At 41.7% G+C, this 27,500-nt stretch overlaps 3 protein-coding genes, 1 long non-coding RNA gene and 1 pseudogene across 4 annotated transcripts in view; 2 read left to right on the plus strand and 3 right to left on the minus strand.

Annotated features, from left to right (window-relative positions):
- LOC113061353 (myelin expression factor 2-like) overlaps positions 1 to 7,409 on the minus strand; it is a 9,198-nt pseudogene extending 1,789 nt beyond the window's left edge.
- A 1,700-nt stretch (positions 7,410 to 9,109) lies between these two features.
- ctxn2 (cortexin 2) lies at positions 9,110 to 10,612 on the plus strand. The gene is made up of 2 exons (XM_026230393.1): positions 9,110 to 9,241; positions 9,366 to 10,612. The coding sequence occupies exon 2, from the start codon at positions 9,411 to 9,413 to the stop codon at positions 9,654 to 9,656; it is 246 nt and encodes an 81-aa protein (XP_026086178.1). The 5' UTR covers positions 9,110 to 9,241; positions 9,366 to 9,410; the 3' UTR covers positions 9,657 to 10,612.
- A 1,870-nt stretch (positions 10,613 to 12,482) lies between these two features.
- Positions 12,483 to 23,644, plus strand: LOC113061370 (solute carrier family 12 member 1-like). Its single transcript, XM_026230424.1, has 26 exons — positions 12,483 to 12,857; positions 13,752 to 13,895; positions 13,976 to 14,051; positions 15,018 to 15,113; positions 15,192 to 15,331; positions 15,408 to 15,518; positions 15,593 to 15,704; positions 16,125 to 16,252; positions 16,326 to 16,410; positions 16,486 to 16,637; positions 16,738 to 16,845; positions 16,982 to 17,105; positions 17,178 to 17,279; positions 17,361 to 17,516; positions 17,628 to 17,727; positions 17,809 to 17,920; positions 19,898 to 20,038; positions 20,455 to 20,561; positions 20,798 to 20,880; positions 21,478 to 21,606; positions 22,458 to 22,586; positions 22,667 to 22,778; positions 22,857 to 22,943; positions 23,049 to 23,184; positions 23,280 to 23,347; positions 23,453 to 23,644. The coding sequence occupies exons 1-26, from the start codon at positions 12,615 to 12,617 to the stop codon at positions 23,586 to 23,588; spliced, it is 3,117 nt and encodes a 1,038-aa protein (XP_026086209.1). The 5' UTR covers positions 12,483 to 12,614; the 3' UTR covers positions 23,589 to 23,644.
- Positions 18,726 to 19,212, minus strand: LOC113061371 (uncharacterized). The gene is made up of 2 exons (XR_003278359.1): positions 19,167 to 19,212; positions 18,726 to 18,808 (listed from the first exon to the last, which is right to left on the minus strand). It is a non-coding gene; the product is annotated as an uncharacterized LOC113061371 (long non-coding RNA).
- Positions 23,645 to 26,548: 2,904 nt separating the features above from the next.
- LOC113061362 (fibrillin-1-like) overlaps positions 26,549 to 27,500 on the minus strand; it is a 6,176-nt gene continuing 5,224 nt past the window's right edge. The window contains exon 8 of the mRNA XM_026230408.1: positions 26,549 to 27,500. This exon is cut by the window's right edge and continues 1,414 nt beyond it. The gene's annotated coding sequence lies outside the window, so the exon portion shown is untranslated.

Consider the following 27,500-nt stretch of genomic DNA (forward strand, 5'->3'; position numbering starts at 1 on the left):
TACGGCCTTTTAAAAATGAACATCGCAAAACAAACGTTTGTTGACCACCAGAATCTACAATTACACAGAGACACCTTTAATACTTCTTGAGTTATAAGCATCCAAACTTTGGAAAAAGAGTGTTTTTATCACTCAGACGGGTAATGTTTTGATAAAGGGAAACAAGATGTATTTTATGTTTCAGCATTATTTGTTCTTCAAACATTTCTTTCTATAAGAAAAAGAACTTGGAAGCTAAATGCAGCGAGCCAACACTTAGTTTTCATAATTCACTCCTGGACGCTCATATTTCTGGGAATGAGCCACATGTGGCCTTAAAAATGAAGACGGCTGATGAAAAGTTGAAGAACTATTAAATACTGCTAAAGATTGCTAAAGTCAACAGGTTTTACTATCTCGATGTACAGATAACATCTTTCTTTAAAGTCATGTTTATGCTCCTGGCTCCAAATCTCACGTCAAAATGGTCATTTTGGCCTTCTCCTCGACAAAAAAACTGGATTATTGAGTAAATATTTATCTGTGACATTTAATATTTTGGCTTTCATCACTATTCCTGCATGCCTTTCTTCAGATAAAACAGTAACAAATCTGTCATTTGGTTGATTTGACAAAAACGGTGCTGTCTTACCTCCCATTCGTCCCATGGGTGCCATGTCTCTGCCTCCGAATCCTCCCATTCCACCCATACAGTCCATCCCGGAGAAGCCTGAGCCCATCCCTACACACACACACACACACAGATGAGCCTCCTCACATGATCTCTGAAGGATCTGCTCCAGATGAACGTGACTCTCACCACTCATGCGGTTCATGTTGCTGCATCCCGGCGCGTCCATCCCTGTCAAACAACCAATCCTGCGTTAACTCATCAATCCCAGCAGGAGTCTGACACACACAAGATTCAGTGATCTTACTGCTGACAAACAAACATCATCATATCAACCTTTTCATGATCATTAGCTCTCAGGGATTCTAGACTTCAAGCCAGACTGATTCGTTCGAGTGGATGAATCAAGCAACAGTCCATTTAAATAAATTAACTAAAACACTCGATTCATTGCCTCATCTGAATCTTTACAAAATAATGCTTTTTTTCACATGCACATTAATAATGCAAATATGCATGCTTTAAAAATAACAAACATGAACACACCTCCGGGGGCTCCTCCACTCAGACGGTTGGCATTGATTGGCTGACCGCCGGGACCCAAACCCATCCCGATGCCGCCCAGACCTCCTGCAGCACACACACACACACACTTAGAGAAACACACACCTCTCTAAACACAGTCCTAAAGGAGCGCACAAGGCTCTTACTGGGTAACTGCGGCGGTTTCTCCGCAGGACGGAAGTCATCTGGAGGAAGTGATTTATCATCCTACAATAAACACACAACGGATGCATGAGTGTGAGCTTCACACACACACACACACACACACACACAAGCTGCATGAAAACAAATGCTGGAGCTCACCATTTTGACGTGCATCTGTCTGTCGAACAGCATCTGACCGTTGAACATAGCTGAGAGCGCGAGTGAAGGAAGACCCCTACACAGCACACTAACTGCAGTGCACACTAACAAGTGACACACTCACAACCAGACTTAACTTTCATTTTTTTAAGGTGTCTGGATGACAAAAAGAGAAAAACTAGATCAAACAAGAGTTTTTAATTCAATGTTCTGCAAATGAGTGCATAGTTAATTAAATAATGCCTCATTTGTATTCTCTCATTCATATTTAACATTTCAGAAAACTTTATATACACAGTACTGCAGGGGAAAGTGTGCTGATATGCCTTCATTAAAACGTTCACTTCTTCCATTAAACCTAGGAAAGTAACGATTCACAATTTTTAAGACAATTTATAAAATAAATGTGTGCTTTTATCATTGCTTGGACAAAATGCTGCATGTTTCTTTGTGAACTGGAAATATAACACTAATAATATACTAATGTAGCACTTGCATATTATTGGTTTTGATTGCTTCTGTTGTCCTCTTTTGTAAGTCACTTTGGATAAAAGCGTCTACTAAATAACTTAATTTAAATGTAATGATTAAAATGTAAATAAAACTAAATAGAAATTTTTAAAACCAGACTCATTCAAGCCAACCTCTGCATTTTAATCACGATCCAAACAAAGATTGCTGCACACATGCGACATGAGCAGCTTTAAATCTAAATTAGATTGTATAATTTCAAAATCTGAAGCAAAAACAGAATGGTTTTGACTAAGAAATATCTTTATGACAGAAGCAGCAGACGAGCTGAACGAGACGCAGATCCACTCTCAGCCAGCAGGGGAGCTTAAAGCGTTTCCTTGGTTACCGCTGTAAACAAGCAGCGCTGCACTCATGAACTTTATATGCTTCATACAGAGAAAGATGAACAGGATAAATACCATCTAAAACTTTCCAAACAGACCACACATTCATATAAACTCCTCCCACTGACTGAATCGTGATTTGTTTAGCGTCTCAACCGATTTGAATCGTCACATATGAATCGATTTTCGGCTCGTGGTTAATCGTCCATCCCTGTTTAAATCAGATAGGTCCTCATGCTCATGTGTCTGGTCTCAGAGGATACAGATGGCCTGGACGGCCTCCAGCGGCTGCTCGAAGGTGACGGTCCCCATGCCTCGGCTCTTCCCGTCTTTGTCTCTTTGACGTCGGCTCTCCTCACCGTCCCTGCCATACTGAAACACTTCCTTCAGCTTCTTCCAGCCCACCTTAAAGTCCAGCTGCAGCACACGGAGAACAATTTCTCATCTGTAGAACCCTAACAAATCCTTTTCCCAAATTCAGTTTTCTTTTTAGTTTTTTAACTTTTTTAACATTTTTAATGTTTAAATACTTTTTAAAAATATTTTATTAATCAAAAAGCATGTCTGATTCATTTAAATCATTAAAAATATACAATTTACCAACAATATATTAAAAGTTTCACGGGTCACAGAACTCTGAACAAACTTTTATTTTGGCGAGTTGAATACCTTTACACTTTAGTGTGTATATAACAATAGTTTTACTCAAATGCGCTTCAGTGCATGCAGTGTTTCATAATATATAAACTCTTTCTGGAGCTTAATATTTACAGATACTAGTCCAAAATTGCCATTTGATTGATTTTAGTGTAATAACCTAGAACTTTTGATCTATTCATCCAAACTTTGACTGATTCTGTGGCGTTCCACGTTACACAGTGAATTCAGTTTATATGATTGGATCCCAGGATTCAGTCCACGTTTACTGGAGAAGCAAAATAACATTAAACACAAAGTGTCGTTTTCTGGAGAAACTGATCGAAAGGAAGTGAGTTTATGATTAAAACATGAACAAACATCAGAAAAAATGTGCTTCATTCAAACAGGAAACATGTTCCCATTACTTTATTGACTATTATTGTTTTTAATGATAAACTCACTTCATTTTCATTCCAGGAAAATGTGTCTGGATTTAATTAAGGATGAGGAAGAGATTCATTGTTTGCATTTAAATGGATTTAAGACTTTCTAATCCCAGAATTAGATTTCAGAAGCCGGTTGAGACTCACGTTGGCGATGAAGACGGTGGTCCCGAGCCGTCCGGCCTGCAGCGCGCTCAGGATCTCCGGAGGGATGTTGGGGTTGTTGGCGATGGAGGGAGGGATGTTTACCCCGGTGTCCTGCCCTCCGGCCCGCTCCGAACATCCGGCCTGATCTCTGCAGGACGCGCCGCGCATGCTCCCCGTCGGGGTCCTGAAACACACACACCACACACACACGTCAGGATGCCTCGGCACAGACACACTCCACACAGCACAGTGAAGCGAGCGCTTGCCTCCTTGATGTTCAGCGGCCGTCCGTTCAGATCGTGTTTGCTCATGACCTCGATGGCTTTCTTCACAAACTCTTCATCTTTGAACTCAACCACGCTGAAGGAGAAGAGCGTCAGAAACCGACAGTAAACCTGCGCTGCTCATCACAGAAAACTGTTCAACTGGCTCTCATTAACAGCTGATTACTTATTTTAATGCTTGGAAAAATATAAACAATATTAATAATAAAATAAATAAATAAAGTCCATTGTTTTAATTAATTTATATTTACTTACAGTTTTAGATATTACTTAAAAATTTTCAATGCTTGAAAAATGATGAATAATTTCCTACGTTTATTTCACAGATGATTACTTTTTAAATGTTTGGAAAAATATAAATAATAACAACACCCAACAGTTGATTGTTTTAATTTAATCCTATTTTCTTTAAATAAAATATATATATTTTATTTATACAAATGTTTAAAATTGCTTATTGCTTTTTTTTCAGTGCTTGGAAAAATATAAATAATAATAATAGTTTTTACTGCTTATAAATCTATTTAAGTAGCTTTATTTCACAGTTGATTACCTTTTTAAATGCTTATAAAAAATGTTTTTATATATGCAGGCATTTATTAATATTTAGCTAATTTAAATCAACATTTAAAATTGCTGCTAATTTTTTTCAATGCTTTGAAAGATTTTTATAATAATTATGCACCTTTATTTCACTTTTGATTACTTTTTAAAATGTTTTTGGAACATAAATAATACAAATTTCTTCTTGAATATACATTTGTGACCGATGCAATCCTTGAGGCAACAATCCAAAGCATAATATTTATTCATATTTACTATATTTCAATATTATTATGAATACATTTGTTTTTCCAAGCCTTGAAAAAATGCTTGAAAAAATAATTAATAAGACTGCTTATAAACACATAAGTCCCTTTATTATTTCACCGTTGACAGTCTTTTAAATGCTTGTGAAAACAGAAATAATTTGGACTTGAGTCCTCAAATGCATCAATGAAAATGTGTTGGGGTTTTCTAGAAGCCGGTTCTTACCCACAGCCCTGCAGGAGCGAGTCCACGGAGAACCAGGAGGAGAGAGAGGACAAGAAAGAACATCATCAGAACCACTTCAGCTCAAAGACAAACAGCTGATTGATTGATTGATTGATCATTAGTGCTTCAGGAAGATCGATTACAGCACATGCTCATGACTCTACTTTAACGAGCGGTTTTCATTGAGCTACAGTGAGATGACGGATGAACTCGGGGCAAATGAAACTGGATCTTGTTGTTAAAGGACAGAGAGAGAGAGAGAAGGGAACAGACAGATGGATGAAGGGGTTTGAGGAAAGACACCTGACGGATGACTCTCGTAGATCAGTTACGTCCAAATCAAAAACACCTAAGCAATCATCAGATGGACCCCAGCCAAACGGGTCACCAAATAATCCAAATAATCATCTTATTAGGCTTTACTGTAACTCTACACATCAACACACCGTCCCGAGGTCAAAGCGACGCCAGTATTTCGGCTCTAACGTGTCCCTGAGCACATGAGAGTGATGCTGCGGAGGCCTTTTAAACCTCACAGACAGCGCAGAGTCACCAACACTTACCCTTGACTTTCCTTCTCCATCCTTAAAGAGTTCCACGTATGTAACCTCACCAACTACATGAGACATACAAAGGGAAAATACCACAGAGAACAAGGCATTTAAATCACCAGTGGTCCGGTCTCCCTGGGTGCAACGCTACAGGTAGAAAAGCCCAGTGAAACACACACACACACAGCTGAGACCCGCTCCTCCAACAGCACCTCCACGAACACCTAGCACTACATTCATTCCTCTAGACATGATGCTACAGGTAGAAAAATCACAATCAAGTCCACCCACCTGTACAATCCTTCAACACTAGAGTGAATCATGACTACAGCAAACACCACCAGAACATATGCATATATATAAACAAATATATATATTCACACCAGAACAGATTCAACTGCCCTGTCCGAGATTCTTCTCTACATCGTCGAGACAGACACGAGCTAAAGCTGAGAGAGGGAGAGGACGGGACGCGGCCTGGGTTACCTTTCTCACGCATTAGATCTTTAATTGCCTGCCACTTCATATCATAAGGGATATTGCTAATGAACACCCGGTTCCTGTGAGCGGGCTTCTTGTCCGCCGAGCCGCCGGCGTGACGCTCTTTGTAGGGATGGTAGCGCTGAGACTTTCGGCTCTTCTCTTTGGGCTCCGGCTTGTCCTCGGCGTCGCTGCAAACACACACAAGAGAGGAAAAACCTCCTTCAGAAACACATACAGACAGAACAAGACAACGATATACATCCTTCTTCCTAAACATGAGTGTCACGATGATAATAATGTTAAAAAATCTAGCAGAGCTATACATTTAAAAAAAACCTTGTTTTACAAGAAGCTTGCTCTCCGGCTTCTTTATAATTATTTATTTTATACACACACACACACGATATATATATACATACAACATTTTAATACATACATATATATATATATATATATATATATATATATATATATATATATATATATATATATATATATATATATATATATATATATATATATATATATATAAATGCATATTAATTATTGGTTCTGCCACAATTTTTGTAATGGAAAAAACAACTAAGTTTTTAAAATTTTTATAATAATAATAAAAAAATATATATTATTTTATACACACACAATATATATTGTGTGAACTTTGTTTTATATTTTAATAAATACATTTTAATAATTATTTTTATATAAATAAATGTAAAAAATTGCTTATCACATCACTTTTTATAAAACTTTTTTTTTAGAAGCAGTACTTTCCTAAAAACAAAAATAAAGCACAACAGTCAGGTTCCAGAAATAATAATAAAAACCAATTCATTTTCTTTATAGGGGATAAATAATTATTTTTAATAACAACAACAACCGTTAAAAACAGACCTACTGTGAGCTTCGAGATTATAAACAGTTTTTTTTTTGTAGTTTGCTTCAATGCAAAGTCAGTAATGATGTAGAATTCATCTGCTCGGTTTGGTTTATAGTTTATCGATCTTTAAACGATAACTGAACTGGAAAAACACTTCCGGTCGCTGCTGAAGTGGGCGGGGTCTGATGTCAATCAATGGCGGTTGCTACGGGTTACCGCTCGACTGAAGCGCCGCAAAACATACGAACAACAGAAAGATACCGGCTGAGAGGAACAGAGAACTGGAGGAAACGTTTTCAGACACGTGCATTATGAACACAAACTGATATGAAGGGAAAATAAATGGGTTCATCTTTCCCTGTGAACGCGCTACGCTCGCGCACAGGCCTCGCTAACAATACGCGCGTAACAGACGCAACACATGCGAGATTTGAGTTTTAAAGAGCTTCCAGTTACGTTTTAACGCCATTGGAGTTCTCCTTTGTCTGCTGGGGCTCCGCTTCTGTCTCATCAGTGGGAGAATCGCTCGATTCCTCTTGTTTAGTGTCATTCAGCTCCGCGTCCGCCATCACTGCTGCTCCTCTCCTGCGCGCGTCCCGCTCACTCCGCTATCGCGAGAACACGCGAGACTTCAGCGGCGTCATTGTTTTTCATTTCAATCAATAACAAACATTTAATCTGGTAACATTTGTAACATTTGTGGCGTATAAGTGAATGTCTACTGATATTTGGGCATTACATTAAATTAACTGTTTTGATAAAATGCCATTATCAGCGCATTTTTCCCTGAAATGTTAACTTATCTGGACAATACTATACTTCCAGTAAATCCAAAACAATAAAGAACATTTCATTGTGTAATATTTATAATATTTTTGTCTTGTGCGTAAGGTTTTTTTGGCAATAGAAATGTAATAAAGGAAGCTTTTTTTAAGCACAGAGTTTTGAGTAAGATGAAATGGAATACTGAAAAAGATATTATTTTAAAACTGTGCAATAAACTATACATTTAGATTTTATGATCCCATTAAAGTGTACCAGATAAAATAAAAAATAATCCCACAGATGCATATTTATGAATGAAAGCAGTAGAATAAGAATTAAGGAAGCTTGCACACTCAGTATTTCTAAAAGGAAGTTGAAAACTGTTTCTTTTTTTCAGGCCTTCATGTAGTTTAAATTGAATGTCTGAATGTGTTTTATTGTTTTACATATATTGTATACCTGATGTATTTGTTTTATTGAATGTAATGTTGATGTTTATTTAACCGTTTATGTAATGCACCTTGAATTGTATTTTATGTTTGAAAGGTGCTATATAAATACATGTATTATTATTATTATTATTATTATTATTATTATTTAATTATTATCACATGCTGATAAAACTGAAAAAGACAGCAAGGTCTTGAGGCGTCCCATCTCAGGGGAGTGGACAAATAAAGAACAGGTGAGCACAAGCAAAAACGATCAGCATTTCAGATTAACACCAGCGCTGAGATTAACAAGTGGTTGCTAACCTGAGGGACAGAGAGACAGAGAGAGAGAGAGAGAGAGTGTGTGTGTGTGTGTGTGTGTGTGTGTGTGTGCAGATTTCTGACTCTGAGTGTGTCTGCGCCGCTGTCTCTCATTCCCTCATCTTCTTTCAGGAGCAGTCGAGCCTGTGGAACTCCTGCTGGCTGCGTGCAGGGCTCAACACTCTTCTGCAGTGATGAAGGGTACGACAGCGAGCGCAGGAATAACGGACTGACCAAACACAAGCGCTCTGACAGAATGAAGGTGAGATGCATTGGGATTTCAGCTCAGATGCATGTCGTTCTTCAGCCACCTGCTGCTCATCCACACCCTCCTCTCCCTGCCTCTCTGAAACACTTCCCTGCTGCATGCAACATGCACGAGAATAACATGCGATAGTGAGCATCTTCTCCAGCCGCAGCTGGAAGCAACAGGTCCTGCTGTCCTTCCCTGCATGCGCTGACTCAAGTGGACGCTCCGATTAAAGATGTCGCCTGTGTGCTGCTGTCATCTCTGACTCTGCAAAAGAGATCGCTCCTGACACTCCTCAAATACAAATGTCTGCACTGCATTGTGAGGGAGTTGTTTTCCTCACTTTATTGTTGCAGCAGAAGAAATCTTATCACCTGGTTCCTAATAGAGATAAGAGAGTCGAGTGCTTCATATGCAGATCTGATCTTTCATTCGTCTTGTTTAATTCAGGTATGATCAAGCGCTTTTGCATCAGTGATGCACCAGGCTGTCTATCTTTAGAACTTCTCAGTAAAAGTCTTTATTATTTTACTCTTAGAAATGAAACAGAGAAGAAGAGTCCCTCTGTGATTAACATGCATCTGTTCACCTGGAAGCCATGTCCTGCTTTCACACCTGTCCTGTCTGTTGCATAACACTGGCCATATTTCCATGCACATCACCGATTAAAGACTTTAGGTGAGTTTGCATTGAATCCTGTGTGGAACATGCTTGGTCCAATTATGCATGCTGATAATTTAATGAAGCGCTTGTTGTCTGATTGATTCCATGAATTCATTCTGAGCATCTCCTTCCTTCACAGGCGTCCATCTGATCGCGTTCAGGATGACGGGGCTCGTCTGGGAACATGTGTAGCGTTCACTATAACCACAGCCTGACTGCCATGAGCGGGAGCGACATCATGGCCTATTCTCTGAGTCTGGAGCAGAAGACGGCGTTTGCGTTCGTGGGGATGTTGCTGGTGTTTCTCGGCCTGTTGATCGTCAGGTGTTTCCGAATCCTGCTGGACCCGTACAGTAGCATGCCATCCTCCAGCTGGGGCGACGGTGTGGAGGGCCTGGAAAAAGGGACGTTTGAATACGCTCTTACCTGAGACCACGGCTTCATTCTAGAGACCCCGGAATCATATAAAGCTATTTCACCAGATTAGGGAACTCTCACAGGACGCATTCGAGATGCAAAACGTTTTAACTTAGGACTATTTTTAACTTTACGCCTTCCTATAAATACATAATGTTTGGTGATGCAATGGCTAAAGATGTCTACTTGATGGATGCATATACTGACAGCGTTGCAAATGGGTCGAAAATTTCAGAAACCTTTCCAAAATTTTTGAAACTTTCAGGGATTTTCGGAAACTTTTGGAAAGTTTCCAGATATTTTTCACCCCTTTGCCACCCTACATAGAATGTGTCCTGTGTGAACACCCCCAAAGGATAAGAGCATTCATCACAAAGACCTGGCCTGCTGTTACGACATCATACTTGAACAGATGTTGATTTCTGCAATGTGATGTCACACCATTTATCCACTGGGCATCTCAGGGAAGAGTAGAGAAAGAATTGCATTAAAATAAACAAGATGGCACACATGCAAGACAATGCCAAGATGTAAACAGGGTAACCTCGCCCTTTCATTCACACTGTCCGTCTGCTTCCACCTTGTTGTTTAGTAATGAAGTACGTTCTTGTGACAGCACACAGTTGCGTAGAGTACGCTTCTCTCCTGTTTATGTCTCCTGGGTCTCCGAAGCTATAATAACCTGCTGTTTCTGAGAACTGTGATGCTGTGAAGTCTTACAGCTGTGCAAACGTCTCTGTAGACCCCTGTCTGTTTTTCTAGCAAATCGGTTTCTCTTCACTTACTGCCTATGAACACATCTGCACACAAGCAGCGGAGACTCTGCAGGACACTGAGAGTGAAGAATCTTCCTCAGTGTTCGTTCGTTCGTTTGTTTGTTTGTTTGTTTGTTTGTGTGTGTGACAGAGGAAGGGTGTGTCACCATGACAACAGCAGAAAGATGCGAGCTGGATGCGAGTGATGCACAGATGAAAGCGTAACTCATCTCTAGTGCTGTGAGTCTGCCTTACTGGATTTCTGTGCCTTCATTTAGCGACGGTAGTGTGTCTCTCACAGGACGATCTGTGTGTGTGTGTGTGTGTGTGTGTGTGTGATGGGTTCATGTGATGATGCAGACCACTGTTCTTTCTGTTTCTCTGATGTTGATGAAGGCAGAACGTCCCTCGTCGTGATGATCTGTGTTCATCTGCTGGAATAAAACTGTTCTGGACCTTTTCCCTGTGCTGACATTTTTTCCTTTAAAAAAACATCAACATACATTCTATTTACATTTTAATTTCACGTTGCACGTCTCACTGTAAATGATTAATCAGTGCACATTATGAATGTATTCAGTTTTGTGAATTACTGTGCTTTTTATGCTGATTAGCATAGGTTACAGTAGTAATATCAGATAAGGACAAGCTGAAAAAAGATGAATAATGCATAACCGTATGTGGAGATACTGTTTAAAAGTGTGTCGCTAGTGTTTCAGAGGAGCTGTAAACCCCTTAAAATCCACTTTTGCAAACACTGCTAAATCCACTGCAGTCTCTCATTCAGATCTGCATTCACGCCCTCACCATTTCTTCCTTTCACACTCAGAAATGCATTTTAATATGCAAGTGAAATGGTTGTAAATGCTCTTTTATATAGTCTGTAAAGCAAACATCAATCAGTAGTTTGTGGCTCTTTCTCAGAAAGCAAAAGCACATCTCAGAAAACAGCAGCGCTGACGTGTCAAACTATCAGGATAAACCAGACTGGATTCAGTCAACGTCAGTGCGAGGTTGTGTCTGTAACCTTGCAACGGCTGTTTATAATCATATTGATGGGTGACTGCTTCCAGACAGTAACAGCAATTCCTCTGGAACACACACACACACACACACACACACAGATGGAGCACTGAGCTTCAGCACGAACCTCACTGATAACATTATGTCTTTTTACCGGATGCACGCTTTGGGATTCGTGAAGGGCAGAAAAAGCAAAACACCCAACTGATGTCGACTGTGAGGGAGTCAAACCTGATTTATATCACATAACCGGCCTGAAAATCACATCCAGTGTCTTTTAAATGCAGCTATGCTCAAGGTCAGAGGTCAGACGGCCACGCCCACATCACCCCCAGCCAATCAGAGGAGAGACGGAGAACAGCATCACCTGCCATTGATCTTTCCTATTAACCCCACCGGAGCGAAACCTTTCCAAGGTCAACCGGACGGTTTCCAAACATCACAGAACTTGAGAGTAATAAGGAAGTGTTTGAGTAATGTGTCAGAAGAGCCCAGAGCAAGTTCCCATTATCGCTGGCTTTCCATTAACCCCATCAACAGAGAAACACTTCACATGACCAGCCATCACACCTCCAAACGCCACACGTCTGCGTCGTAAAGAGAAAACGGTCAAATCTTTACAAGAATCCAGTTATTTTTCATGATAATTCGATGTTATAAAAGGACTTTGGACTTGCTTGGTTTGCGGATTCTTTGTTTTTTACTGTGCCAATTGAATCCCAAGAAAATACTACACAAATTGGCACAGGAAGTGTTTGTATGATTTGCGATTAAACGTAATAAATCTCCTCCATGTGAACACTCACTCTTTAGACACTAAATAACAGCATCCACATCCAATCAACGTTCAACCTGACAATCAAAACTCATAAAACCAAGCGACACTCAAAGCATCTCCAATATCTTTGATCATAACTTCTCAGGGTCTTTATATGCTGTTAATTTTTAAGCACTTCATTGGCGTCACCTTTGATGGAGCGAGAACATATTAACCCCCATCAGGAGCATCTACAGACGGACCAATGAGCTTCCACCTGTTCAACAGCTATATAAAGTGACATAAACACATCAGTTAAACTCACAGAAGTCTGATTCTCAAGCATCTGAGACAAAGCCCATCAGGAAGCTCAGAAGAGCTCAATCTATTGTGGCCTTTGACTCAATTCACTCCAAAAACCCACTGAAGCCTTCTGATGGAGAATCCCGGGTTCGAGAAACCGAAAGACAACCCTCCACAGTACGAGGAGACGTCTTTCTGTGGAAACGGGTTCAGTAACGGGGAACGGAGAGCCGTGCGGCCGTCTGTGGCCAGTGCTTTTGGACACAACACTCTGGACCGGGTGCCAAACGTTGACTTTTATCGTAACGCGGCGAGCATCAGCGGACACCGAGCCATCAGACCTTCCCTACAGGAGCTGCACGATGTTTTCCAGAAGGTGAGTCACACCCGAAAAGAACAAAACTCAAGAAAACAAAACCCTGAGGAGGAGATCCGTTCTTCCCATGCACCACAACATACATCATATTTTAATAACATAAATCAAACACATGATTCACGACTCAGTGTTTAGACCACAGGCAGATGATTTTAGGCTAATTGCTGAAGTGGGTGTCATTACGGTGACCCGGTTGTGACCCGACACACACCAAGATCAATAGCCAAACTAATGAGAAAACCCAAGAGTGAAGCACTCGGTTTAAGAGTAACGATCTTCAGCGGCTAATGCATTGATCCGCTGGCCGTAAACAGAGTAATTAATGCAGACAACTGATTCAGAAAGCATGCAATGTCAGAGAAAGTTATTTGCTGAATGTTTCCAATCCATTTGTTCAAATCCTCTATTGCACGAGGAAAACAAAAACTGCCAAGTCAGCTTTTAAATGATCTTTTCTGACCCTTTTGAGTCAAAGTCAGACTGTCTGCGTAAAACCCAACAACACAGAACTCCTTCTGAACTACAGAAATACTGTGCATTTATGCATTTAATTCATGAATATTTCGGTAGCTCCCGCGTAACTCATCCAGACTTTTCAGCAACATCAAAATATACATATTTGCAAAGAAATGTGTGGTCATGATTTACTAAATTGTTCCCTCACAGAAAACTGAATTAGTACAACATGGTTTCGACTTATTAAAAAAAGGAACAAATTAGTAAATTGTGGCTTTGATTAAATACAACGAGGGAATGAATGAGGAAGGTCTTAATTTGAGGTAGTTTTACCCTGCATGTCCTGCGCAGGACTGTTCATGAAAGCTGCATGCATAGTTTTGAAAGACTGAGGAAAACGCAGTTTAAGATTGTTATAACTTCTCTGTTTATCATCAGGATGGAGGCCCTGATATTCCCAGTTCGGGTGAGGACGGAGAAGGAGCGGACACCTCGACGCTGGGCGATGTGGAGTCCATCATCCCGCTGGAAGAGAAGGACGCCGGAGGTGTGGTGAAGTTTGGATGGATCAAAGGAGTTCTGGTGAGTTCTCTGACATCAGCACTTCTCTAACACGCTTACTAAGCGCTCGACTGCAGTGTGAGCGTGTGCTGTGTTTGCAGGTGAGATGCATGCTGAATATCTGGGGTGTCATGCTGTTTATACGGCTGTCGTGGGTGTTCGGACAAGCCGGGATAGGTGAGATCTTCATAAACCTTCCCTGAACACACAGCAGGTGCTCATTCACATTCAGCTCAGCGCAGACAAACACACAAAACAAAGATCCCAAAGGTTTTTTTTTTGCCAAAGAAAAACAATTTGAGTTCTTTTAGCAACATCTCAGTGTGAAAAAAAAAATTATCTGTGTGAAAAAAATGTTTATCTACTCATCTGGAGACTCCATAGAGTTCTCTTGAAATTCCTGAAATAGAAATGGACACAAATGAGTCTAAAAACAGAAATGTGTAGAGACTCAAGGGACTCTTTTCATACTAGACATAAACTTTTAGATTGCTCTTGGAACAATTTGCTGAGAAACGTTGGAGTTTGTACTTCTGATGGCAGAGTGAGTAGATTTAAACGTTTTCTAAAACCAATTAAAGGATTACATTAATGGAAAGTGAGGTTCTTTCTCAGTATTTTAGTCTTGCTTTCCAATACAAATGTCTAAAGATTCTTAGATTCACGTGTTCCTGGGGTCTGGATCCCAGGAGACACATCTGATCAGGTTTCAGTCTCTGTGTGTTTGGTCAGCGGCTGAAGGTCACTGCTGGTGTTTATGGCGCGTAACTAATGGCACGTCAGAAGTTTGAGCTTCTGAGAAAGTGCTGTTCCAGTCCGACACCTCGAGCTGCAGGCCAAACACATTACAGTTCATCAGAAACTCACGGCCATTACGTATTTTATGAGGTGTGAGAGACTGCAGGCGATGAGCGCTTTATTCCACGACGATCTCATTACAGCGCTGAACAAACACACTAACTGATGCCTTTCACACTAAGACTAAGTGTGAGTTAGTTTGAATACTAAAATAAAATGAATAATTGAGCCAAAGATTCACGCACCATCTGTGAAACAGAAACAGATTGAAACTTACGTGATTATTGACTGAAACTGTTCAGGTTCATGTTGAATCATGCAGACTGGGTGATGTGTGTGTTTCAGGTTTGGGGATAGTGGTTGTGTTGTTGAGCACGGTGGTGACCAGCGTCACCTGTCTGTCCATGTCAGCTATATGCACCAACGGAGTGGTACGAGGAGGTAAAGCGCACTTTAAATGAGTACAGCAACTAAACCAGTCTTCATCTGAGCTCATGGAGAGTGTTTGTGTTTCTCTAGGAGGAGCGTATTACCTCATTTCCCGCAGTTTGGGACCTGAATTCGGCGGCTCCATCGGTCTGATCTTTGCGTTCGCCAATGCTGTGGCCGTGGCTATGTATGTCGTGGGGTTCGCAGAGACTGTGGTGGAGCTTCTCAAGGTACAGAGCCAGAAGATGATCAAAGCAGCCTTGAAATCCTGCTGCTTCTAAACATACATCCATCCGCTCTCTCCAGGAAAACGACGCTCTTATAGTGGATCCGGTGAATGACATCAGGATCATCGGCTGTATAACAGTGGGTCTGCTGATGGGCATCACTGTGGCAGGGATGGAGTGGGAGGCCAAGGTAAGACCAGGAGCATGCTGGGATTGATTTCCCGGCGTGACCGCTGATTGAGAAGCTTCTCTCTCTCTCTACAGGCTCAGGTCGCTCTCTTGGTGATCCTGCTGGTGGCCATTGCCAATGTATTTGTGGGAACAGTGATTCCCTCCACACAGGACAAGAGCTCCAAAGGCTTCTTTAACTATCATGGTGAGACAGACGAAAAAGCTTCCCAAAGCATCAGGACCATGAATGTCCATGATTCTCAAATTCTACACGTTATCCTAAATGTGTGCTTAAAGCCTTGGGGTCATTCACACAGAACACTGCTTCACCATGCGTTATAGGGAAGTGTTGGACAACTGCGCTTATGTCGTGCATCTTTTGGATGGTTTCACGTGTTGATGCAGCGATTAAGAAGTTCACTTTCCAATAAACATAGACTTAAGTTTTCTTTAATTTCACTACCTGCTATTTTTAAACACAAATGGTCCCTTAAAGCTATTTATTGTTCTGTACCCTAATCCAAAGCCAACGTTTTGGAGCTTAACAAGACTTTTAGCATAAACACAGTTATACCAACATATGTTTGAACCCGTTTTAAGCAACTCTCATCTCCATCTAAAACAGAATCCATCGCGAAGGAAAACTTTCTCCCGGAGTTCCGAGATGGAGAAACGTTCTTCTCTGTCTTTGCCATCTTCTTCCCAGCAGCCACCGGGATTCTGGCTGGAGCCAATATCTCTGGAGATCTCAGAGTAAGAACGAGTGTCTGGCACATTTCTAATCTGAAATGAACATCTTCTCACACTAACACCTTTGTTTTTCCAGGACCCTCAGGCAGCTCTTCCCAAAGGAACACTGCTGGCCATCTTCATTACTGGAATTACGTACCTGGGCATCGCGCTGGTTGTTAGTGAGTCCTCAACACTTGAAATGAATTAGTCTCAGTCTAGATGTCTTACAGAAACACTGTGCTGATTCTCTGCAGCTGTGACGGTCGTTCGAGACGCGACAGGGAACCGGAACGACACGATTCAACCAGGTTTGAGCTGCAACTTCTCCTCGGCCTGTGATCTGGGCTACGACTTCTCCATCTGCCAAACCACCAAATGCAACTACGGCCTCATGAACAACTTCCAGGTGGGAGTCATGAACATACGTGACCTGACACAGAGAGCATGGCTGAAACTCCTGAAAATAATTGAGTTTAAATGATTCTTTCTTGTGTGTTTGTGAGCAGGTGATGACTCTAGTGTCTGGGTTTGGACCTCTGATCACGGCGGGAACGTTCTCGGCCACGCTCTCCTCAGCTCTCGCGTCTCTAGTGAGCGCGCCCAAAGTCTTCCAGGTCAGAGTTCACATGCACACCATTTTAAACCCAATAAATATCGAATCAACTATGGACGTTTATAGTACAGTCGTAAAATACAATAAAAGATGGCAGTGGATTGTAAAGCATCTCTTAAAAGTGAATCCGTCCACAGGCTCTATGCAAGGACAACATCTACAAGGCGCTCAAGTTCTTTGCCAAAGGTTACGGGACAAACAACGAGCCAATCAGAGGATACATCCTGACCTTCTTCATCGCTATAGCGTTCATCCTCATCGGTAAATATAACAGGGATCTACTGATTTCATGAGACAGACATTATCAAGTGACATCGCTTCTCTGTGTCTCAGCTGAGCTCAACACCATCGCACCCATCATCTCCAACTTCTTCCTGGCCTCATACGCCCTCATCAACTACTCCTGCTTCCATGCATCATACGCCAAATCCCCAGGTTCTGTCTAGAGTTTAACACACACACACACACACACACAAACACAGATAACAGTGTGTTAAAGCACTGGTGTGTATGCAGGTTGGAGGCCGGCGTATAAGTACTATAACATGTGGCTGTCTCTGTTCGGAGCCGTGCTCTGCTGCGCTGTGATGTTCGTCATCAATTGGTGGGCTGCACTACTCACCTACGGCATCGAGTTCTTCCTCTATATTTATGTTACCGTGAAGAAGCCAGGCAAGAATGCATACATGCATCGCTCCTGCAACAGATAAAGCAGAGAGCCATATGATTATGAAGACATAAACACAAGCATGATAAAACTGAACTGTCTCCTGTTTCTTTCAGATGTGAACTGGGGCTCGTCCACTCAAGCCGTGACATTCATAAATGCAGTGAACAACGCTCTGATTTTATCTACTGTGGACGAACACATCAAGAACTTCAGGTGGGCTCAGGTCAAAGTAGATGAACCGGTGTTTAATGCAGATCAGATTCTCAGGGTTTCGCTCTTCCTGTTCCGCTGCAGACCCAAGTGTCTTGTGATGACAGGATCGCCCAGAGCCAGACCGGCGTTGCTGGACTTGGCACATTCATTCACTAAGAATTATGGGCTGTGTCTGACTTGTGAGGTGTTTGTGGTGAGCAGAGGTTACAAACAAACAAACACAAACACATTTCTCCACACATCAGGGCTTCCAGCAGGATTCTGGAGGCGGATTACGCCAATCTTAATAGGGTCATACGATGCGATTTCAATTTTTCCTTTCTCTTTGGACTGTTACAAGCTCTGTAAAGTTGCAAAGACTGGATCGGCTTTCACTGTGAACGAAGTCCAGCGCAGGGTCTCCACATGTGGTTGCAACAACCCCTGTCCACTCTTTCATCAAATCCGCCAGGTTCCTCGCTCAAGCCCCCGACCATTCCTCGCTCTAGCCTTGTTCCTCGCTCAAGCCTCGTTCCTCGCTCAAGCCCCCGGCCATTCCTGCTCTAGCCCTTTTCCTCTCTCAAGCCCACGGCCATTCCTCACTCAATCCCTGGTCCTCGCTCTAGCCTCGTTCCTTGCTCAAGCCCTGTTCCGAGCTCTAGCCTCGTTCCTCGCTCTAGCCTCGTTCCTCGCTCTAGCCTCGTTCCTCGCTCAAGCCTCATTCCTCGCTCAAGCCCCCGGCCATTCCTGGCTCTAGCCCTGTTCCTCGCTCTAGCCTCGTTCCTCGCTCAAGCCCTGTTCCTCGCTCAAGCCCCCGGCCATTCCTCGCTCGATCCCTGTTCCTCGCTCTAGCCTCGTTCCTCGCTCAAGCCCTGTTTCTCGCTCTAGCCTCGTTCCTCGCTCAAGCCCTGTTCATCGCTCAAGCCCCCGGCCGTTCCTCGCTCAAGCCCTGTTCATCGCTCAAGCCCCCAGCCGTTTCTCACTCAAGCCCTGTTCCCCCCTCAAGCCCCCAGCCATTCCTCGCTCTAGCCTCGTTCCTCGCTCAAGCCCTGTTCCTCGCTCTAGCCTCGTTCCTCGCTCAAGCCCTGTTTCTCGCTCTAGCCTCGTTCCTCGCTCAAGCCCTGTTCATCGCTCCCCCGCCGTTCCTCGCTCAAGCCCTGTTCCTCGCTCAAGCCCCCAGCCGTTCCTCGCTCTAGCCTCATTCCTTGCTCAAGCCCTGTTCATCGCTCAAGCCCCCAGCTGTTCCTCGCTCAAGCCTCGTTCCTCGCTCAAGCCCTTTTCCTCGCTCAAGCCCCCGGCCATTCCTCGCTCAATCCCTGTTCCTCGCTCTAGCCTCGTTCCTCGCTCAAGCCCTGGTCCTTGCTCTATCCTCGTTCCTCACCCAAAGCCCTGTTCCTCATTCTATCCTCGTTCCTCGCTCAAGCCCTGTTCCTCGCTCTAGCCTCGTTCCTCACTCTAACCTCGTTCCTCGCTCAAGCCCCCAGCCGTTCCTCGCTCAAGCCTCATTCCTTGCTCAAGCCTCATTCCTTTCTCAAGCCTCGTTGCTCGCTCAAGCCCTGTTCATCGCTCAAGCCCTTTTTCTCACTCTAGCCTCGTTCCTCGCTCAAGCCCCGTTCCTCGCTCTAGCCTCGTTCCTCGCTCTATCCTCGTTCCTCGCTCAAGCCCCGTTCCTCGCTCTAGCCTCGTTCCTCGCTCAAGCCCTGTTCCTCACTCTAGCCTCGTTCATCGCTCAAGCCCCCCGCCGTTCCTCACTCTAGCCTCGTTCATCGCTCAAGCCCCCAGCCGTTTCTCGATCTAGCCTCGTTCCTCACTCAAGCCCCCAGCCGTTCCTCGCTCTAGCCTCGTTCCTCACTCAAGCCCCCAGCCGTTCCTCGCTCTAGCCTCGTTCCTCACTCAAGCCTCCAGCCGTTCCTCGCTCTAGCCTCGTTCCTCACTCAAGCCCCCAGCCGTTCCTCGCTCTAGCCTCGTTCCTCACTCAAGCCCCCAGCCGTTCCTCACTCAAGCCCTGTTCCTCGCTCAAGCCCTGTTCATCACTCAAGCCCCCAGCCGTTCCTCGCTCAAGCCTCGTTCCTCGCTCAAGCCCTGTTCATCGCTCAAGCCACCAGCCGTTCCTCCTTGTAAGTAGGTTTACATATGTAAAGGGTTTGCCACTGATGATTCAGTGATTTGTCAGATGGCGTGTGTGTTATAGGGTGCACGTGATAAGAATCTGCAGGACATGAGCGCTGCTGTTCAGCAGATCCAGAAGTGGCTGAACAAACAGAAGTGTAAAGCCTTTTACACACCTGTCACCAGCGAGAACCTGCAGAGAGGAGCAGAAACACTGATGCAGGTCTGTCTGGACACAAACACAGAGACAATATATCATTTTTGTGCTATATATGGTTCTTGAGCAGTAAATCAGCATATAAGAATGATTTCTGAAGATCATGTGACACTGAAGACTGGAGGAATGATGCTGAAAATACAGCGGAGCATCACAGAAATAAATTACACTTTAACAGAGATTCACATAGAAAAAACATAAAAATATTTTTGCTGCATTTTGGAAACATTATATTACATACTGTAGTTGACTTTTTTAAAAAACATTAAAAAATCTTACAGATTAAACATTTTTGAATGGTAAATATTTTTTTTAAAGAAAATTAAATATTTTTAGAAACATGCACATTGTAAGAATATTTCTACACAACACTTGTGTGTGTGTGTGTGTGTGTGTGTGTGTGTATGTGTGTGTGGGTTCAGGCGTCAGGACTCGGCAGGATGAAGCCGAACACAGTGATGTTAGGATTCAAGCGTGATTGGAGAATTGCCAAAAAACAGGAAGTTCAAAGCTACGTGGGAATTCTGCAGTGAGTCCTCAATCTGTCTGTCTGCACCACCTGCCCATCTCTCTCTCTCTCACTTACTCTCTCTCTCTCACTTACTCTCTCTCTTACTCACTCTCTCTCTCTCTCTCTCTCTCTCTCTCTCACTTACTCTCTCTCTTACACTCTCTCTCTCTCTCTCTCTCTCTCTCTCTCTCACTTACTCTCTCTCTCTCTCTCTCTCTCTCTCACACACACACTTGGTTCTGTTCTCCCCGCAGCGACGCATTTGATTTCGAGAACGGGACCGTGATATTAAGAATCAGTCAGGGGATGGACATCTCTCACATCCTCAAAGCAGAAGGTACAACACCACCAAAAAACTCTCAGCATAACATGACGTGTCATTCAGCGTGATGCTCAGATAAACACTACACAACAGATGAGTTAAACGAACAATCACCCCAAATGAAAATTAGCTGGAAATGTGATCATCCCAGATGTAGATGAGTGTGTGTCTTCATCAGGTTTGTAGAAATGTAGCACTGCATCAGTGTCTCATCAATGGATGCTCTGCAGTGAATGGGTGCCGTCAGAATGAGAGTCTGATAAAAACATCCCAATAATCCACAGCACTCCAGTCCATCAGTGAACATCTGGAGAAGACAAAACCTGAAAAACATCCAGCATTAAGATGATTTTAACTCAAACACATAGAGTCTATAATCCAGAATAACACTTCCTCCAGTGAAAAAGTGTTCTGTCTGAATCAGGAGAGAAATCTGCACAGATCAAGCAGCGTTTAAACAGATCTAAACAAATATGTGTCTGGATTTTGATGTGAGAGACAACAGCAGATGCACTTTTTCACTGACGGCACCCATTCACTGCAGAGCATTCATTGCTGAGACGCTGATGCATTGTTAAATGATGAATGTGTAATACTGTGTAATACTGTCAGAGGAAATGGAGCGCATGTTAATGGAGCAGCAGGCGCTGGAGATGGAGGAGAATGACTTTCAGCCACAGGGACACAAAGGGTTCTTCAACAGGTCCAAGAAAACCTCCAAAAAAGAGCTGACCAGCAAAGGTACATCCGCTCGTTCTCGTTCTCCCTCTGAAGGTCTTCTCAGCGCTTTCTGCTGATTAAACCTGATTAAATGTGCCTCTTTAAAACCGTCTGTGCTGTTATAATCTAATAGTCTGGTCTCACAGCGGCCTGGACTCCATTAAGGTTTTAATGGACTCAAACGCTGCAGACTGCATTTACGGTTATCTTCATCTTCACCGCCTCTTCTGAAACAGTTTCAGTCCCTCATATCCCGAACAACTCATTAAACACTCATTTATTGTCTTTTGTGCTGATGTCTGTAATCACTGCGGTCTAATAAAGCACATCTGGTGGCTACAAACTTATTTAGACACTTGAGCCACAATTAAAGATGTATTTGCATTAGACAACAAAGTGTTAAAACAAGTGCCATTTATTTTAAATAGTCCACTGTACTTTATATTTTTAGTGGCACTATTATATTTTTTATTAAGAGTTTGAATTATTTTTAATTTTTATATTTTCTGTTTTCATGTAAGTAATTTTATTTATTATTATGTTTAAGAAAATATAATTTTATTTCCGTTTTAGTCATTTTATTACACCAAGTAAGGATAAACAGGATAAAATCATTTAAAAAGTGGTTCAGAAAAGTGAATTTAGTTTAAATTTAGCATAATCTAAGAGCAGATGCTTCTTGATTTAATATTCTTTTGCGATTAAATTCAGAGATTTTTCAGCATGACTTTGGAGTTGAAATGATCTTTGATTCTGGTGCTTCTCAAACGCTTCAGATCCCAGTCCGAACTCCGCAGACTCACATTACTTCTGATCTTGAACGTCATCTGTGTGTCCTGAAGAGCTGAGGGCTTTATGCTTTTCTTCCTCAGTGTCTCTGGATGTTCCTCAGACGTCAGATCTGGCGAAGATGAACCAGCGTCTGCTGGAGGCCAGCGGCCAGTTCAAGAAGAAACAGGGTCAAGGGACGATTGACGTCTGGTGGCTGTTTGATGATGGAGGTGAGCACGAATCCTCCTGCAGTCTTCTGCTCCGTCAGGTCTAAAGTGTGCCGTTCATGTTTCTTCCTGATGTTCTGCAGGTCTCACACTTCTCCTGCCTCATATTCTGACCACACGGAAGAAATGGAGGGAGTGTAAACTCAGGATCTTCATCGCCGGACAGCCTGAACGCATCGAACAGGACAGAGAGGAGTAGGTCAGCACACACACAGAATCAGACACTGATACCTAGCAACAGATGCTGACTTTCTCACCGTAACTGTGTGTCAGGATGCAGGAGCTCCTGAATAAGTTCAGGATCAAATGTGCCGACATCAAAGTTATCACAGACATCAACGTCAAGCCCAGCGCAGAGAGGTGCGAATGAAATACACACGCAATTAATCCTGTGTCATCCACTGACACGTGCTCTGAATGCACTCTCTCACTGTGTGTGTGTGTGTGTGTGTGTGTGTGTGTCAGCTGGAAACTCTTCGAGGACATGATCGAGCCGTTCCGGATGCACGAGGGCTCGAAGGAGACATCGCAGACTGAAGCTCTGAGGAAAGAACATCCCTGGAAGATCACTGATGCTGAGCTGGACGCCTTCGAGGAGAAGGTAGATCCCGGAGGACATTACCACTGTCTCCCAGGCTGCGTTTATTTGATCAAAATACTAGTGTGTGTGTGTGTGTGTGTGTGTACTGTCCGCAGACGATGCTGCAGGTGCGTCTCAATGAGCTTCTTCAGGAGAGCTCCAGAGCAGCCAAACTCATCGTGGTGTAAGTCACATCCTCATCAGCTTTATGTGTGTGTGTGTATCAGTGAATGATCATGTGACCGTGTGTGTGTGTGTGTGTGTGTGTGTGTGTGTGTGTGTGTTACAGGAGCATGCCCATCGCCCGTAAAGGCTCTGTCTCTGATCATCTGTACATGGCCTGGATAGACGCACTCACGAAGAATCTCCCGCCGACCGTCCTGATACGAGGAAACCATCAGAGCGTGCTGACCTTCTACTCCTGAAGAACACACACACACACACACACACACACACATGCATACTGGACATAAAGAATGAATCCATCTCTTTCGTGACTTATTATTTGATTAAACATTTTTACATAAAGTAATATTAAAATACATAATAATAAACAAAAGCATGCAACATAATTAGGTATAAATAGCATGCTGTATATGAAGAATGAACCCATGATTTCTATTTATTGTTTAATCAGATTGCCAAAAGAAACATTTCTTAATATCAATGCTGAAAAATGTTTTGCTACTTAATATTTTTGTGAAATCTGTGATACACTACTATTAAAATATATATATATATATATATATATATATATATATATATATATATATATATATATATATATATATATATTATTAATTAATACTTTTATTCTGCAAGGACGTATTAAATTGATCAAAAGTGACAGTAAAGGCATTCATAATTTTGATTTTGATTTCAACATTTTTTTTCTGTTCATCAAAAAACACCAAAATATTTTTTTACATAAAATAAAATTAAAATGCAAAATATAAAGCCAATGAATTCAACATTCAACACATTCTAATCATTGAAACATCACCGCTATAATCAAGTGATGTTAGTGACTCTATACTGCCCTCTACTGGACACACACTGGATCTGTGTAAACAGTATAAAAGCACTTTAGTGTCAAATTATTCAGTGTTATCAATTAAAGTATCTTATTTTTGTCAAGTGTTGTCATACTTTTCTTTACTTTTCTTTCTTCGTTTTCTCCCGTGCATTGATTGACACTCTGTCTGCTCACAGTTAATCACTAATCACTCAGTCCTGCAGCGTTATTCACACACATTTTTGTAAAAAAATAATAAAATAAAATAAAAACACTTCTATTTTTTTTTAACTGTTTTTGCTTGTCAGATAAAAGTGGTTCCAGTTTAAAATGTTGCTGACTCGTTTGTGACTAAATAATATCGCTGATAATAAATAAACGAATGATTCATGAAGCAGCTGTTGCGTATTTTTTTGTTCTCGCGAGACTTGGCAACACTGCAGAGCGCGCTCCATTCGAACGCTCGCGTGACGTCACACATTCATTCAGTCGCTTTGTCGTGACTGTCCTCGCGTGCATTTGATGAACTTCTGCAGGTCTTTAATTCATAACATTCTCCGCTAAACATGAATCTCGCTCAGTCTTGTCCTCCAGTGTAAATATCTCAACTTCCTTAAATCAGGACACATTCACTTGGAGAGGCCAAATGAAGAGAAGAAATCAGCACAAGACAAAAATACTGCTCTGTGAAATGACACTGAGTTTTGAGTGATTTCTACAGAAGGTGTAGACTGCATATAGATAATAAAGCAGTAAGCCCAGTGAAACCGTTGCTGTCTTAAATCTTGTAAATGAAGTACGTTTTTTAGTGTAATGTGTAAAAGGTGTCTCTTTCATTTTATAATGACATTTGACAAACAGTTTTTTGTGCAAAACTTGCATATAAATGTCAGATTATATTTGTAATCCATTAAACAAGTTTTATCATTAAGTCTCTTTATTATACTGTTGGTATTTAAATATGATTTGTTACAGTATTTGTAATTTTTTCACTTTTTTTTTTTTGCACATGATCTTTTGTACTTTTGATTTTGGTTTTAATTTTGGAATCATTATGCTCTGTTATCAGCTAACTATGAATTCAATCTAGTGATCCTTTTTTTTTTTTTTGGCACAGGTTTACGGTTTTCTTTTCTTTTTTTTGAAACCTTGATTGTAGGCCTTTATTTATTTATTTTTTGAGTGAACTACCAAAATGATTAATTCAAAAAGCACTTTAATCAGTTTCAAAAAGAAACACACAACTTGTGCTAATTGAAAGAAATCCGGTTGATCACAATATTAATTCCAATATTTTCTGCTAATAGACGGAGCATAATGAGACATTTAGCATTTTTAAATGCTGGTCAGAAAAAAGAAATTGTTAAAAAAAAAAGGGTTAAAAAACTGGGTTGAAGCGTGGAAGTGAATGTCGCTGAGGAACCGCTGGGGGGCGCCACAGGACTCCTTATAAACACACATGCAGTCATGAACTAAAGCAAAGTTTGGACGAAAAAGCTAAAATATGAAGAGTTTTCATTTGATCCTTAATGAAAGTGTCCTACAGTGACATCAGATGGTGATATCTATAGTGGTGTGCTGAATGGACCATATTAAAATACTTTATAAAGATACTGTATCATTCCTCTTGTAGAATTCCTCTTGGAATTCTTCTCCAAAAATTAATCTAATATCCGAGGGCCTAAACATGCTTGAAAACTCATGAAACTTTCTTTGCACACGTCTGATATGGGTTTCAGAAGTGGTTCGATAGCGCCATCTATATACGCTTTCAACGAAGTGCACCTCGCGCCATTATTCACATACGTGTACGAAACTCGGTACATAGATGTAGCTCACAAACACCTATAAAAAAGTCTATTGGAGCAAAATCCAAAACCCTTCATGAAGTCAGTTATTTTTAATTATATCTTCAAATTTGGTCATTTTCAGGCGTTGTATTTTAACTCCTCCCAAAAATGTAATCAGATAAACACCAAATTTCTGTCATCGTCTAAATGATAGTTTAGAGTTTAAGTAAAAGCTCTTTAAGTGTAACAGTACAAACACTTCTTGTGTGTTTCTTCTGTCAGATCTCTCCTGATTGTGATCAAGTAAAGGTCAGTAATATCTCCAGATGAACTCTTCCTGGACTGAAGCAGCTCAGCTTCACTTGATTCTCCATCAATCATGTTTTAGAGTCTCAAATCTGATCCTCAGGATCTTTTGAGGAGCGTTTGTTTCCAGAAGCTTTACTTTCACTGTTCCTCAGCGGAGGAATGATCTTCACAAGCCTCCAGAACATCTCACATCTTCTGAGGAGCCTTGATTTCTTCAGTGTTATATGTGCGGATCATTAACATCTCATTACTGGAGATATAGAGCACAGACTCATATTTGGATCATTTTATATAAGCATCTGCTGTACTGTTATAAACATCTCATATTCATATCACAAGCGTCAGAACTTCATCATATAAATATCAGCATATTTTTGCTCAGCTTTTAGTTTTTTCCTCTATATTCTCACTATATCAGACTGCATGAGCCACAGAAGCCTGAGCGATCGAACATGATACTCAACATATGCAAACTTTCTTGTAATATATTTCGTCTAAAGGTTCCATTTTTAAAAAGGATTGGATTGTTTAACTACTATTTCATATGTCAGGCTTTACAGGCTTTACTTGTCCATTTCCAATCATGTTTTTCTGAGTGATTCTGAGACCGGATGGAGTTCACCAGCGCTCGAGTCGCCCGTACAACCAAAAATATGTTTTTATTGTGAATGTACATCATCTAACCCCTGACGAACAGAACGTGGTCGTACAGACGACAGAGGCCACAGGTGTGTGTGTGTGTGTGTGTGTGTGGCCGTCAGACCTCAGTGCATATGATCGAGTCACAGAAACACAGTTTACAAGTAGTTGGTCATTATAAGAAGCACCATTACAAACCCCTCCGTTCCAGGGGTCTTCTAGTTTACAAATGCATTCGCGAGTAAAAAAAGTGGCACGGTTACAGTATAGACACACTTAAATTACATGGACAGGTTTCTGCAGCTCTTAAAAAGGTCTTCATTTGCTCTTAACACACAGTTTGAGGCCGAACAAGATCTAAAGTTGGAGCAGAAAGTCACATTTACTGGAAACGTGACCTGAACACATGAAGTCTCGTCTTCTGAGAAACTGAACAAAATTAAGTGCGTTAATGCTTAAACCAAGAATAAAATATCTGTCAGTAACTGTTTCCATCCATGCATTTCTATGCTAATTTGGGGATATTGCATAATAAAAGCATGGATGGAAACACAGAGATGCACATCAAATCTTAAAATGTGCAT

This window comes from Carassius auratus, chromosome 43, assembly GCF_003368295.1.
Source record: "Carassius auratus strain Wakin chromosome 43, ASM336829v1, whole genome shotgun sequence".
Taxonomy (NCBI): Eukaryota; Metazoa; Chordata; class Actinopteri; order Cypriniformes; family Cyprinidae; genus Carassius; species Carassius auratus.